The 14,949-nt window shown below is 56.0% G+C and overlaps 1 protein-coding gene across 5 annotated transcripts; it reads right to left on the minus strand.

Moving 5' to 3' along the window:
• Nucleotides 1–281: 281 nt before the first annotated feature.
• Nucleotides 282–13,456, minus strand: Sept8 (septin 8). Of its 5 annotated transcripts, none has more exons than XM_023713192.1 (10): nt 13,372–13,456; nt 9,831–9,951; nt 8,653–8,848; nt 8,151–8,331; nt 7,086–7,247; nt 6,295–6,391; nt 5,990–6,158; nt 5,700–5,832; nt 5,405–5,595; nt 282–808 (listed from the first exon to the last, which is right to left on the minus strand). In XM_023713192.1, the coding sequence occupies exons 1-10, from the start codon at nt 13,447–13,449 to the stop codon at nt 625–627; spliced, it is 1,512 nt and encodes a 503-aa protein (XP_023568960.1). In that variant the 5' UTR covers nt 13,450–13,456; the 3' UTR covers nt 282–624. The 5 variants fall into 5 exon arrangements, with proteins under 5 accessions (XP_023568960.1, XP_023568959.1, XP_023568961.1 ...); XM_023713191.1 differs by having other exon boundaries at nt 8,151–8,337; XM_023713193.1 differs by having other exon boundaries at nt 714–3,007; nt 8,151–8,337.
• Between the last annotated feature and the right edge of the window lie 1,493 nt (nt 13,457–14,949).

A 14,949-nucleotide genomic window follows, 5' to 3' on the forward strand; every position in this document is an offset into this window, starting at 1 on the left:
ATGAGGATTAGCAGTGTTAGTGCGTGTGATGCAGTCACATGCACGCAAACGTTAGCTGTCCCAGGTCCCCCTTCCCTGCTTGCCTTGAGAGCAGGCCGCACCTACTCTCAGCCCTCCACTCAATTACCACACCAAGCTTGCTGGGCGACACCCTTTTCTCCTCCTCCTCCTCCTCCTCCCTCCCAAGAGCGACTCAGCTGCAGCGTATTAATAGGCTTGGGAAATTTGTTAAATCAAAAATGATGCACAAAAAAAGACACCATAAAAGCTCAAAATAAATGTAAAATTTAATGGGGAAAAAAAAAAGTACAAAGTGAATGGAGAAGAACAGAAACAGTCAATGAATGGAGTAAATGAATTAACCAATGAAGCAGTTTTAGAAAAGCACATTAACATAACAGACTAGCAAGGCACACTCCCTCACAGTGCCACCAGTTACCGGAGCCCCACAGACAGACAGACAGACAGACAGACAGACAGACAGACAGACAGACAGAGACACAAATGCAGTCAGTCTGTACACTCGTGAACCATAGACTCAGATTCCCCCAATGCGTGAGACCACACATCCGGGCTGGTTTGGGTGCTGTTGGCCTACCATGATTAACAGCGCCCCTTTCTTTCTCACAAGTCCCAATTACACGGTGATTCAACCCCAAACCAACAGGCTAGGGAAGATATGATAGTGAATGCCACATGGTCCTCTGGAACATCCCAAATGATGCCAGCGAATGATGAGGGGACACATGAGATCTGCACATGGGAGCCATGCTTCACAGTGGGCTGGTTAGGAACAGTTGTGCTCACCCTGTACACCAAGAATTTGGTCTCAGCTCAAAACGACAAAATTCCCAACACAAGCAGCAGGGGTGGGGTGCAGTGAGGTGAGCTAAAGCTGACGGTCCTGTGCAGCAGCTCAGACCCCAAACCTGCTAGCGCTGCTGGGCAGTCTCTCAGGTCGGCAGGCCAGCAGGCACCACAGCGAGGCCTTCCCTGACCCACAGTGGGCAGGTGTAGGGTCCGCCTGGAGGCCCATGAAGCAGGCGTCCTCACTCTCACAGAAGCACTGCCCCTGCTGGTCACTGAGCCTCGCTGTCAGAAAGCCACCCACTAGGAGAGGAGTGTCCAGGGCGGGCTCTGACCCAGGTGTGTCTGCTTTCAGGCCTGGACGTGGCTTAACATAGCCTCCCTAGACAGTTCAAGTTCCAGCCCTGGTCACGGTGTAACAGTAGGAGAATTTTCACTTGAGGTATCAATAAAATCTCCTCTACTGCTGGCATGAGGAGCCCCTCACCTGTACAGGCTGCCCATTTCTGGCTGTGCCTCAGTGGACCCATCAGAGTCCAGCCTCCCACTTGGCCCTTTTCTGCATGGTGGGGCATTGAGACAGGGTCTCCTATGGAGTTCAGGCTGGCCTTCAACTCATTATGTGGCCAGGCCTAGTGATCCTCCTGCCTCAGCCTCGAGTGCTGGATTATAGGCATGTACCACTGGGCCGGACTCTGCCTCTACCTAACTCTCAGATCCAACATCATCTCAAGAGGGATAGGAGGAAGCCCAGATTTGGTCATGGAGATCAATAAAGCAGGCTGGGCAGGGAGGAAGAAATGGTGATGCAGAAGTACGGGCTGTGAAAAGCTACCAACCCAGCAATACAGAGGATGCCTGGCAGGGCTCCACCCAGGAAGGCCGAGGGCGCCTAGCGGCACAGACAGCAACTTTTACCTCCCAGGGTGCAAAGCACACAGAAGACTGAATGCTGCTAGGAGGGTCTTACAAAGTTGTTCTGTACGGTGCAGCTGAAGGAGAAGAGCCCCAGACTGCTCATTTTTTCTCCAATTGTCCTAAATGTATCAGGTAGCTCCTCCTCTTGCCTTGTGCCTCAGCCTGGAAGAAAGAAGCAATGAGCCCAGGGCAGCTGCCTCTTTCCCAGAGCCTCTCCGCACTGGAGAGCCAGGTTGGCTGGGAGTCTTACTTGGAATTCAACACTTAACACACAGACATGGCATTGGTCCCCTTCCCAGGTAGCACCTCTGGCCAGAGACAATGGCTTGGGGCTGTTGTTCCATTTACATTCACAGTGAAAGCGCTGGACGTGCTCTTGCTCACGGTCCACTTCCATTGGTAAAGAAAGTTCCAACACTGTCAGTACAGGAAGTTTATTACCCACCGCTCCCTGTATGTTATTATAGGAGTACTTTGTACATAAGAAAGGCTTAAAAGTTTTTTTAGTTTTTAAAAACCAGGGAGTCTGTGTTACTTACAAAAATAAAGGGAGAGAATATTTGTCTTTACCCTGGTGCCAAAATAAAAATTTAGAAGTTTTTCAGTTATTATTGAAATTAAACTCTAGGTTAGAAAAAATTAAAGAGGGGAGCAGACAAATCCTGCAGCATGTTTACCAGACCACAGGCTGAGCCTGGGGCACCACGTGAGCCGCCATCTGGACGCTGGACAACGAGGCCTAGCACTGCGGCTGGGCCTTCGCTAGAGGGCCTTATGCCTGCTCCGTCAAGGGATAGTGACACTGTAAATGGAAGACCAGCCACTGGCTCTGAAAAAAATAAACCTCGTCAGTTTGGGGTTCCAGCATTCATGGCTTTTGCACATGTGCATAGAGGGCAAGGGTCGCAGACCCAAGGGTGGCCTGGGGCCGGGCCGGGGCGGGGGCAAGGCCGTAAACACTGGCGTCTGTCCTGGCTCCCCGTCCGTCCTCACACCATGTTATGGGAGAAGGGTCACAAGGTGTAACTCAAGCAACTTAACACATGAAAGTCTTAACACATGAAAGTCCGCTCTTGACATGTAAGTCTGTGCGTGCGTTAACTGAAAAATAAAAATAAAACAAACAAAACAAAAACAGACACATTAAAAGGTACGAAGACTAAATCAAACAGAAGCAAAAGACAGCGAGACGGACCCTGGGGAAGGGCAGTCAGTTTGGCATTTGTGACGGGCGAAGCAGAACTGGCTTCAGTTTGTGACGTCCCAGGCTGAGGGTCAAGATCTGATTGGGAAGTAATTTTGCAGAAATGGATTAAAATTTAAAGAAGAAATATGACTACCAATCAAAGCCATTCAACTAAATGGTCCTGAAAAATGCCCACCTCCAAAATGCACTCCCAATCCGCCCTATTCCCTCCAGCAGGCTGGGCGAGGACGTGGGCGGCCCACCCAACCCACCCACTTTGGCTTCCACAGCCAGCAAGGAGAGGGACCAAACGGACTGCAGCTTCCCAGCCAACAAAGGGCCTATCTTCTGAGCTGGGCCTGGAGGGCAACATGCCAGGGCGACCAGACACAAATGATGAGTTCCCCTGAAGCTGTGCTGGAACCCTGTAGATGGCCTACACCCCAACTCCCTGCCCCCTCCACCCCTGGGCCTAGGGCCAGCCTGGCTCCAGGGCTCTGATTCAATTTCTGAGAGATTTCTCTACAGCATCTTTCCCAGAAACTCTGCCTAGGTTTTCTACAGCAAGTGGGCCTGGGCTAAGCAGGTAGGATGCAGGGCAAGTCACTCTGGGTCCCTAGGCCTCTGCCCCCACCCCCTGTCCCCCATCCCCAAGGAGAAATCAGATTTTGGAGTGGCCAGCTAGAAACCCACCCAGGTACCTCCCAACCATCAAGCTCACGAAGCCAAGGGCTAGATGGGGGACATGCTTAGAAGCCACTGGAAAGGAGAAGCACTCAGGGTTGAGGGGAGCACAGGCTGGGGCTTCCCTGGCGATAGGAAAAGCCTTAGCCTTCCCAGCAGTGCCAGTAGCCGGGCTAGGATCACTGGGGGTTGGGGTACAGATTACAAAATGGAGGTCTCAGAAATGACAGCTGAGGGCCGGTGAGTTAGTTCAACTGACTAAGTGCCTGCTTAGGCAAGTGCAGGGACCAGGGTTCAAACCCTGGCACCATTTGCTGCACTGGCCCCGCCCCAGGAGCAATGAGCCAGCCACCGAAACCAAGCCTGGTGGCGCACACCTGTACCCCCAGTGCTGCGGAGGCTGAAAACAGAAGGATCACTACAAGTCCAACCTGTATGGTGAGACCCTGTTACCAAATACACTGAAAAAAAAAAAAAAAAAAAAAAAAAAAGAAAGAAAGAAATGACAGCTGAAATGGGAAGGAGCCCAACGATGAAAGAGGGTGGAAGGGAGAGGAAGTAACAAAACAAAAACCACCCTGCAACATGCTATGTACATTACCAACTCAACTTTTAAAAAAATAAAAAAGAAAATCACTATTTCCAGGGAAGGGAAAACTGACAACTAGAATCCACCTCCTAATGGCCTGGTTCTGGCCCCAGTTCCCTCAGGAGCAGCACCTTCCGTTTCTCCCCTCCGATTCCTGCCTGTGCACCAGTGCACTGTGTGGGAAGAACACGCCCTGGGCTGCACGTGATGAGGCGGACAGACAGACAGCGCAGGGGGCCTGTGCGTTAGGGAACGCGATGTAGAAGCGGCCCCGGGAGAGCTCTCGCCAGAAGCCACATCTGTGGCCACAGCCGACTGCACATTTGGTGGCCCTGACCACTGGCCTCGCTGCTGTCTTGCACAGAGGGTCTATGCTCGCAAACACCAACCACTCCGGGAGATGGAGCCCAGGACGGGGACATGCGCTTATTTCCTGGGCTGTCATGAAAAAGACAGTTCCAGGTCGGTCAGGGCCAGAGTGGACAGAGATGCCCACTGTGGAAGCAGCCAGGTTCTTACCTGACAGCCAGGACCCATGGGCACCAGCTCAGGGTGTGGACACAGGCTAGGAAAGATGCCAGGAGGGCTGAGCCGGAGCTCGGGGCACGGGCCTGCCTGTTTAGCATATGTGAGGCCTTGGCTTCTTAACCCATCACCACACACACACTGACAAAAGGCCAGACTGGCCCCACCAGGCACCAGGCGGATGACACCCCTGGAGGCCGAGCAGGTCCTATCTTTCTCTGCCTTCTCTACAGGAACAACTCCAGCCTCCCCGAGGAGCTCTGCTCCCTAGGAAAACTAAGTACTCCTGCAGACGGCTATAGTCCTGTCAACCCATACCCCTTCCAAATGGTCCAGAGATCAGAGTACAGGGGCAGTGTCGCGATGCCTGAGGTCACCCTCGCCAGCTGGTGGGGGGCCCACGCCCTCAGAGACTGAGGTGGAGGTACTTGGCCTTCCATGCAGAAATGCCAACAGTCACAGGGCCTGTCTCCCTCTGAGTGACGCCCCCAGAGAGGGCGAGAGAGAAATGGATAGAGGGAGAGACAGACAGAAACATCCGGGTTATGAGACACCAAGAGCACCAGTGCAAGGAGAGTCAAGAGCTAAAAAGCAAGACAGCAAACGGGGGGGGGGGGGGGGACGACACAGGACACGAAAGTAGAAGTAAAGCTCAGAGAACGCGGGGAGAAAGGGCCAGCACGGCCGCCACCTACTTCTTCTTGTCCTTGTCCTTCCTCAGGGGTTGCTGTGAAGTGGCGTGCAGCGCCTGGGACTGCAGGGCCTCCACAGCCGCCTTCCTGCAGTTGAAGGCGCTGGTCTCCTCCTCCAGCTCCCGGCGCTTCTCCTCCACCTTGCGCTTCTCCTCCTGGTGGATCCTCTTCAGGTGCTCAAACTTCTCGTGCAGCTGGGGGGAAAGAGCGGCGCTTGGCACACATGCCCGTGCGGGCCAGGCCAGGGCCAGGGCCAACCCGCACGCTGGGCAGCCTCCACACCCTGCAGCCTCCGCACCTCCCTTTCCTTCTCCTTCAGCTCCAGCTCTGTCTCCTTCACTTTGTTGACAAACATCTGCCTCATCTCCTCCTCCTTCCTCTGAAGCTCACTGAGGAACTCCTTCCTCTTGGCCTCGTAGGTCTCCTGAAGGCTGTGGAGACCCAGAGGAGAGGCTGAGGATGATGCCTCGGCAGGAGGCCTGGGCGGAGCCCAAGTGCAGACACAGGTGGGCTCTGGGCCCGAGGAGACTGGGTGCCCAGCAGCTCCAGCCCGGCCCAACACGACCCAGGGGCAGGCGCGGCTGTCACCTGAAGGGCTGGCTGTCCCCGTCACTGTCCTGGAAGCCCATCTCCTCCAGTTTACAGCGCCGGTAGAGCTCATAATGCCGGCTGTGGGTCTGCTCACGGAGATCCTCCATGTTCACCCGGATCAGCATCTCCCGGAGCTTCACGAAGTCGCAGTGATTCTCATTTTCCACTGAAAGTGGAGGGGCAGGCGGGCGTGAGGCAGGCAAATGTGCGGGCGAGCCAGTGTGCACAAGGGCCAGCGATGCAGTTCACACAGGTGGAGGAGGGCAGCGCAGGCGGGGCGGGCACAAGCTGGGCGCACTCACCCTGCACCACGCCCCAGGGGTACTGTCGCGCTCGGACCAGCTTGTTTCCCACCTTCACCTCCTCGGTGCTGCCCACCACGGCAAAGGGCAGGTGTGCCTGGAAAGGACCCAGGTACACATGAGCACCAAGCAGACCAGGGAGGGCGGACGCGCCCAGCCCCTGCGGCCAGAGCCTCACTGTGGGGTTTTGTTGTTGATTTTCTGAGACTAGGTCTCGCTATGTAGTTCAGGCTGACCTTGAACTCAATATGTAAGCCAGGCAGCCCTCGAACTTCCAATAATCCTATCTCAGCCTCCCAGTGCTGGGACTGTAGGCGTGCACCACCACACTGGGCTTCTGCTAGTCCTTCTGAAGAAACGTTCTAGATCTTGCAAAGCATTACTGAGCTGAACTCTCAGCCCCCCTGGCATTCCCGACTCTGACCTGTTCTCTCCTGGAGTCTCTGGGAGTGTTCTTTTCAGGGCCTTCAGAGCTCCCTGAAAGGATCTCTGGGGCTGGCCCCCTCCCAGGCTCTCTGACCTGGCCTCTAGTCTGTCAATCCTGTGGGCTTTAGCTTCCCCCGAGGCCAGATCTTGTGACTCAGTCTGGAAAAGCCCAAGGCAGCCCAGTGTCCCCTTCTTCTCCCCTGCCTACGGGATACAGCACTGGCTGGCAGGAGATGTCCAGCGGTCTGCTGTCCTGGTGCAGGCAAGGCTGGAATGCTGGGGAGCACAGGAGCCTGGGGCTGTGCCTGTGGTCTGGCCGCTCCAAGCCTCTGGCCCTGGAGCCAAGGCCCTTGCTCAACACTCACATTCATGACGGCATTAATCTCCGCGACGGCCTCGTCATCGGTGGGAAACTGGTAGATCTGGACCCCGTTGCTGACCAACTCGCCCATGATCTTGATCTTGAACTTGTGGAGCTCGCTCTTGGAGATGGTGTCAGCCTTGGCAATGATGGGAATTATGTTCACCTGCCAGAGGGGAAGGAGAGCAGTGAGCTGGCTGGGTGTAGACACCCTCCTCCCTACGAGAGGAGCAGGAAGGGGGCGCTGCCTCGAGGCCGCCAGGCTGTGCTGTAGCCGTGACAACTGGCTGCCAGGCTCTAGACAGCTCTGGTTTCCCTAAGTCACCATCTGGGCCTAGAACTGGCCCCCTGGGGACCCTCAGCTTTGACCCAGAATGTTCTGATGTATTAACTGTCCCAGGGTATGACAGAAGCAGGAAATGAAGCCTGAACTCCCACCAAGTGGGAGAGGTGAGCGATCCAAAGATCTCGAAGATTTCAGTGGTAAAAATTAACCCGAGGGGGAGGCAGTGACATGAATGTTGACAGGCAACTGCGGCAAGTGTCCTCCAGGACCCCAAACCCTTCTGACCTCTCCACAGAACCATCCTCATGTCTCATTTCTCCCAGTTCAGGGCTGTGCTCTTGCCCACCAGTAGGCTCAGAATGAACCCAAGGAGAGTCCATGTCAGAGAGTGAGGGCGCAAGGGGGGCAGAGCTGGGCATCTGGAGTCCAGGGAACATGGGCAGGCAGGAGGCTGAGATGGGAAGGGGAAGGGACCCTGGGAGCAGAGGGTGCTAGAGGTGGACATCATTCCAGGAAGAGGGAAACAAGCCAACAGCGCCGAGGACAGAAGGAAGGGGTTTAGGGCCAGGACTCGGAAAAAAGCCCTGAGGAGGGGGTGCCCTGGAGACCGGTGACAGTGATAGGGACCACTGCAAGATACAACCCAGAGAGCCGAGCCACAGGGCTGTGTGCAAGCTCCTGACTGTTTCTCCAAGGGACCAGGGCACATCCGAGCTGCAGCCAGTGTGTCCCATTCCAGAGAAAGGCCAGAGAGCCTGCACAGAATGGGGGCGTGGCACGCACCTTGCTATCTAGCTTCTTCATGGTCACCAGGTCCAAGGACTTCAGGGAGTGTCCGGTGGGTGTAATGAAGTAGAGGCACACGTGGATCCGTGTGTCATGGTAGTCAAACAGGGAGCGGCGGATCTTCAGCTCTTCCTGCAGATAGTTTTCAAACTGTGCATCGATGTAGTCAACTATGGGCCTGTAACTACAGACAGCTCCGTCACCTGGGAGCAAGAGCTGAGCCGCGGCCAGGGGAGCAGGTTGCCTTCCTGCCACCACCACCCCTTCTTCCCAGGGAACGAACATCTGTGTTCTCTGCTAGGGCAGCTAAGTCCTTCTTCCAACCCACCCACCCCAAAGAACAACTGGCCAGCTCATGGCCACCAAGCCCTGGATGTTGCCTGATGCCTTTCCCCAGCCCCTCTGAAGTGTGGGGGCTTAGCTATCAGACTGGGGGGCAGCTCGAGGTAAAGGGTCCCCAGGGAACAGGCCAGGCAGGGCCTCCCTTCCCGTCTCTTGCCTGTCGTCCTTATTGATCTGGTCCCCGAAGCCCACGGCATCCACAATGGTCAGCTTGAGGTGCACATTGCTCTCTTGGAGGTCATAGGTCTGCGGCCGCAGGCGCACACACTCCTCGTGGTGACTGGCTTCTTCAGTCTCAAAGGTCGTGTTGAAGAGTGTGTTCATCAGTGTGGACTTGCCAATGCCAGTCTCCCCTAGAGAGCAGAGACAGGAGGGAAAGAAATGAACCCCAAGGCAGGGCTCTCCTTGGATGGGGTCCAGGCCAGGTGAGGGCCCAGGCGTTCTCAGCCCTGATGCAAGTGAAAGTGGCAGCGGGGCTCCCACTCCATCCATGACCCAGCCCTCAAGTCAGAGGCCCTGGAAATAATGTGTGTGCACGTGTGCATGAATGAGGGGGATGCAGTGAGCTCGCGTGTCACGGTCCCTGGGTTTAATCCCCAGCAGAAAGAATGCGAGATGGAAATGGGAATAGAAGAGGGAGAGGGAAACAGGAGAAAAGAGAGAAGAGGCAGAATACAGTGGGAGGGAAGTGGGAAGAAAGGTGGCAGGACATCTAACACAGGATGGTGCCCTGAGTCCAACCCTGCAAGGCCCAGCATGGGCCTGGAGCAGGAGCAGGGCCGGGGTCTGTAGCCACCAGTGGCCCAGCCTACAGGACCTGGGCTACCTCAGCATCATGTCATTCTAACTGTGGGGAGGGAAGGGAAACTGCAGAGGAGCTGGCCAGGCACTCCAGAGACAGGCCCAGGGGCAGGGGGAGGGAGATCTGTTCAGACACAGGCTGGATATTTGTCACATGCTATTTAGATGAAGGGGAGAGACTGGCTTGCCACTGTATCCTTGACACAGTATGTGCTTTTTAATAAATGAATCTAGCTCAAGGTCCTGAGTTCGATCCCCAGTACCACCAATCAATCAATCAATCAATCTAGATCACAGTGAGCAACATCGGCAGTTTACAAAGCACTTTCACGAGCTTAGTCCTGGGTTCTTTTCATGACAAGACTGGCCTGGTGTCAGGCACCAGTTCCCATTTGTCCTGCACCTAGCAGAGACACTGACCAAACCCTTTTGCTCTGCCTGGGACGCCCCACGCAGCTGGACAAGTGGCCAGGGCTCCTAAAGGTTCTCAGCCACGCTCTGTGAGGACAGCCCCAGCCAGGCCATGATACTCACCCACACAGAGGATGTTGAAGCTGAAGCCTTGAGCGACTGACTTGCTGACCAGCTGGTCAGGAAGGCTGTCGAAGCCCACATGGCCACCCAGAGAGAGGCTCCGGGACTCCGGCTCCACACTCTGCGAGAGAGAAGCAAAGCAAGGCAGTGAGCCCCTAGAGAACCAGGGCAAGCAGGAGAGACTACGCCTGGGAGCAACGAGCCACAGAAGGAAAGCACGCGTGTTGTGAGTGGCTCTGGGGAGAGGGTGAAGTTGCCACCCCTCCAAGGCCCTCCTTTTCCCAACCACTCCTGCACATGCTCCAACACAGGGGCCTCCACCGCCACCTCTCCTTCCCATACACAGAGGGCCCACCACCCATCCTGCCACCCTCCCATCCCATCTGTCTGTCCACAGTACTTAGAGGGCCTGGGGGGAAGGGGGGTTTGGGCCTGGCCGTAGCAGGGGCGGGGACAGCCAACTCCAGCTGAGCCAGAGCCCTAGAGCCAGCCCACCACACTCTAAGGAGAAGCCAAGGGGCCAGGGAGATGGCTCAGTAGAATAAGTGCTTCCCTGGCAAGCGCAAGGGCCTGAGTTCAATCCCCAGTTCTGCCAAAAAAAAAAAAAAAAAAAGAAGCCACAAGGATCCAAGGCAGGGCATCCAGGGCAACTCAGATGTGTGTGGATGGCTTTGCTGGCTTCCCTGGGAATGAGAGCGAGATGCTGCCCCCAAGGAAAGTTCCCAGAGTCACGGCCTGGAAGAACCAGCAGCCCCTAAAGCAGCTCCTACACAGCTCAGGTGCCACAATGTGAGGAAAGCCTTCCTGCTGTCAGCAACGCCATGGGTGGAAACCAAGCAGCCTGCTTCCACGGTGGGCCCCATGCTGGGCAAGTGACGCACGCGGCTCCATGCATGGCCTCCTCCTTTGGGAGCCCCTGTCCCTGACTCCCAGCTTGAAAGGACAAGGACAGAAAGCTCAGGCTCCCACGTGCTCCCAGCTGCAGAGGATGGGAGACGGGTAGGTCCTGAAGGGCCGGCACAGGAGCTAGCAGTCAGAGCCACTGCAGCCCTTCTGCAAATGCAGGCGCAGGCACAGAGCTCAGGGGCTGGGGGCCAGATGGTATGGGGGCTGCCGCCCCACTGAGGGAGCTCCTGGCACTGGCACCTGAGCTCTGCGGCCAGAGCCTCTGGACAGTCTCTCCTTGTGGCCAGAGCCCTCTGCCCTCCAGTCGTTTACAGCGCAGAGCCCACAGGGTCATCTGGGCAATGGTACTGCCTCCACACAGGTCTAGGGAACCTCTGAGATCCTGTTCTCTCTAGAGCCCCTCTCTCCAAGGACCCTCTGAAACAGCTGACCCCGTTCTCCACCACCCCTTCCCACAGCACTACGTCTGAACCTCCTCACTCAAGCCCAGCTCCCTCCGGGCTGCCAACACCCAGCAGAGGGGTCCCCAGGCAGCTTGCCCCCCACCCCACCCCCAGAGGCAGCACGTGAAGCCCAGAATGTGCAATTCTAGCCAGCAGCTTCCTTCCGAGTTCAGCTTTCCAGCCCTGCCCTCCCTGGCCCCAGAGCTCTCTTTACCTTTTTCCTGGCAGCTCTTCTCACCTGGCCCGGGCTCTTACATCATGTGCAGACCCCCCCACCAGTGCGACCCCACTTCCCTGCACCTTAGCACCCCTTTAGATATGAGTTCTCTGTCTGTGTCACAAGCTTCAGGAAGCCAACCGCAAGTTGGGAAAGGCCAGGTTCCCACCCTTGCACTGGACACTGGCCATGCATAAGCTACTGAACATGGGCTGTGGCTGCCACCACACGGCCTGCCTCACAGAGGGCCTGACTATCCGGGCTCTGTTGCACCTACTCGCAGCAGCGGGAGGATCAAATGGAGGACAGAATAGTGAGGCAGGAGCTTTTCTCTTTTCGGGCAAGACTAAAATTCTCTAAAATGAAGGCGTGCTGTGCTTGCAGAGAAGGCTATGTGTTTATTCATCCCCTTCTTCCAAGGGTGACACAATCAGGATGCAATCCAACATCCTGTAGTCTGCCGCCAAAACCTACCGCGTCAGCTGTGTCTGGAAACCGCATATGCGCCTACACACACACACACACACACACACACGCCACCCAGTGCTTACAGAGACAGAGGCTGTCTACGCCTCAGCCCCCCCCCCCACTTTCTCACTCACAGTCCAGGGCTTAAGAGGCTCACAGCAGCCCTGGGGGCTCCTGAGGCCCTCCTACCCCAGCACAGCCCAGCCCTTTACTCACACAGCGAGCTGCTGGGTGTGGAAGACAGGCAGGTCACCACTCCAAGCTGTTGCCAAAGCTGCACTGTCTGTCACTGGGGTCTCAGACCCGGATTATGTCTGCCCAGGAGTATGAAGGACCAGTGGGGGTATCAGGCTACGCAACACACATGTTCTTGTGCACACACACTGACATACACCGAGAAACGTCCAGCCACTGGTCCTGGTGGAGAGAGTGTTCTTCTAGGGTCCCGTAACTGATGTGGCTCCTGGCCGTACTCCAAAAGTGACTCTCACTAATGCCAGCCTCCATAAGCTCGGATTCCGCCTCGAGAACAAGTGATCCAAGGTGTGCCCCTCACTCCTCAGCGCCACCCTGCTGACCACAGTGTGGTCACGGCCTGGAAGAACCAGCAGCCCCTAAAGCAGCTCCTACACAGCTCAGGTGCCACAAAGTGAGGAAAGCCTTCCCACTGCCAGCAACACCAGGGGTGGAAACCAAGGAGCCTGCTTCCACGGTGGGCCCACTGCCAAGCAAGTGACCCGCGCCGGATCTGCACCACTGTCCTGCGAACACTGGGGGAGCCAGCCTAAGGCAGGCAGAACCAGAAACCAGAGAAGAGAGAGCTGCAGGCCACCCTACTCCAGGCTCTTCCCACTGCCCCTGGCTCGACAGCCCTTAGCCGCTGAGCGGGTTCTGCCCCAGTGCCAGTCTCCTCCACAGCGCAGCCCTGGGTGCACAGGACAGGGAGGAGGCAGACAAACAGGAGCCTCCAGAGGAGCAGCGTGGAGGCCATGTGTGACAGGGAAGAACAGCTGTCACAGATGACCCAGCACCCACCAAGGCCCCCCAGGTGAACTCACACGGTCCTTTCCAGATGTGTGTGGCAGAAAAAGAAAGGCAAAGAAAGCGGTAAGAAGCTAGAGCTCCTGCCAGAGCAGGACAGAGATGTCGGAGCGGGGCAAACTCTGCCCTGAACCACTCGTCAACGCTGCCTCCCCCGCGCTGGGTCTACCAATTCATGCACAGGACCCACCTGCCGTATGCCAGACGCTGCGAAGGCTGGCAGTGAGAAGGGGGGTGCCACACCCTGGGCTTCAGGGAGCTGATTCTGCAGTGCCTAGAAATGCCAGGCGAGTGACGCAGACAGATACAGAGGACAGGATAGAATAATGACAATAACCACAACAACACAACTTATTGAGGGCTCACTTGTACGACTCTAATTTAATCTTGCTGAGTCCACATGTTAGCCCTAGAACGCCAGCTTCAGTCACATAGTGAGGCACAGAGACACCAAGAAGTTCAGGACCTGCACAGCACCACAGCACTCAGGGAAGCCAGGATCTGAAGCAGACAGCGTGACTGGGAGGGCTACTGTTCTTGCCATCTGCTGTGCCACCTGCTGGATGAAAGACAGCGCTGATGTGCGCAAGAGCGGGCCCCTCAGGAGGGGTGGGAATGGGTGGTGAGGGACTGCAATGCCCATGCCCATGTGTGTCCTGTGGCAGCCACTGTCGTGCAACTCCAGCCAACCATACGAATGCAGGGCTGGGGTTGCTAAGTCATCCACCTTCTCAAGAGAATCCCCAAATCTAGATCTTTATATGAAATTCTCCACAACTGAGACAGACTGAGAGTCCAGGGAAGGCCCAATGTAACATGTCAGGGCTGGTCTGGACCAGAGGCCTGGCAGTGTGCAGGAGGCTGGCCTGGGAGGCCACAGCCTGGTCACCTTCTCAGGACCGAGACATTGTTCCGTGGGAAGGAACCTTCAGAAGGTAGATCATCCTGACTCTGACCCTGGACAGAGGCAGTCCTGGGGTGCTAGGGGGCTCCCAACATCTTCAAAACTCCAGAACACAGAGAGCTGGCAGCTCTGAGCTACACACACACACACACATTCACTCACTCACTCACTCACTCACTCACTCACTCATTCACACACACAGAGAAACTCCATGGTGGCCACCACCCCTCTCTAATCACTAACAAGCTTGGCTCCTCAGCCAAGCCCCAGGCTTCTGTGACCTCGCTTCTTTGGCACATCAAAGACAACCACCAAAATAATAACTGCCTGGGCTGGCTGGCTCCGCTGGCCTGGCCATCAGAGCACAGAGAGACAGCACACTGTTATGCAACCCCGTGGCTAACTAGCGAGTCCTCTTCCTGATCAGGAAATGCTTAGGCCAGGCATTCTGGAGCGGCCCAAACTGCCAGCCAAGAGGAATGCCCATTTCACCCACAGGCAAGGTGGGATTTGGGTGGCCTCACCACCCACAGAACAGGCTTCTATCCAGAGGGAATTGGGAATATGCTAGATGTCCAAACCAACACAGCCAGAGAAAGTATGGATGAACAAAGACAGCCCAATCTAGGTAGGTGGTTAGAGTGGAAGTAGAGAGGACACCCCACCTCAGGGTATGTGGTTCCTGAATCCTGGGTAAAGAGAAGCCCCCCAAGACCAAGCCTGCCAGAGTTTCTCAGTGCTCTGGGTTGGAACTTTTTTTTTTTTTTTTTTTTAAAGACAGGGTCTTGCTATGTGGTTCAGGGGGTTCTTGCTATTGAACTCACAAGGATCCTTCTCCCTCAGCCTTCTGAGTACTGGTGTGCTCCACCATGCTGGGCTACTGGGACTCTTTCCTCCTTAGGCTCATAATCCCAGCTTCTACAGGCCTTAGTACCCTTCCAGGAAGACAGGAAGCCCACTTCCCAGGAGAGCTCCAGCCCTGGAGGAGGCCCTGTGAAGTCAGAAGTCACTGTACCACTGGGAGCCTTCTCCACCCACACTCTAGGCAAAACCATCCTCCCCAGCTCCAGCTGCTAAGGCCTTAAATAGCCAGAGCAGAAGCCTCGGCCAGAACCCCTGCTCCTAAGTACAACCGTCCTT

This window comes from Octodon degus, unplaced genomic scaffold (genome assembly GCF_000260255.1).
Source record: "Octodon degus isolate 3935 unplaced genomic scaffold, OctDeg1.0 scaffold00029, whole genome shotgun sequence".
Taxonomy (NCBI): domain Eukaryota; kingdom Metazoa; phylum Chordata; class Mammalia; order Rodentia; family Octodontidae; genus Octodon; species Octodon degus.

What these genes read in the sequence shown, in the direction of transcription:
- Sept8 (XM_023713191.1), bottom strand. Translation starts at nt 13,449, where the DNA reads ATGGCAAGAACAGTAGCCCTCCCAGTCACGCTGTCTGCTTCAGATCCT. An exon ending in TGAAGAAGCTAGATAGCAAG is followed by an intron (nt 7,248 to 8,150) that starts GTGCGTGCCACG and finishes CCCCTCTGGCAG; the next exon opens with GTGAACATAATTCCCATCAT. An exon ending in AAGGACAAGGACAAGAAGAA is followed by an intron (nt 809 to 5,404) that starts GTAGGTGGCGGC and finishes CTTGGTGTACAG; the next exon opens with GGTGAGCACAACTGTTCCTA.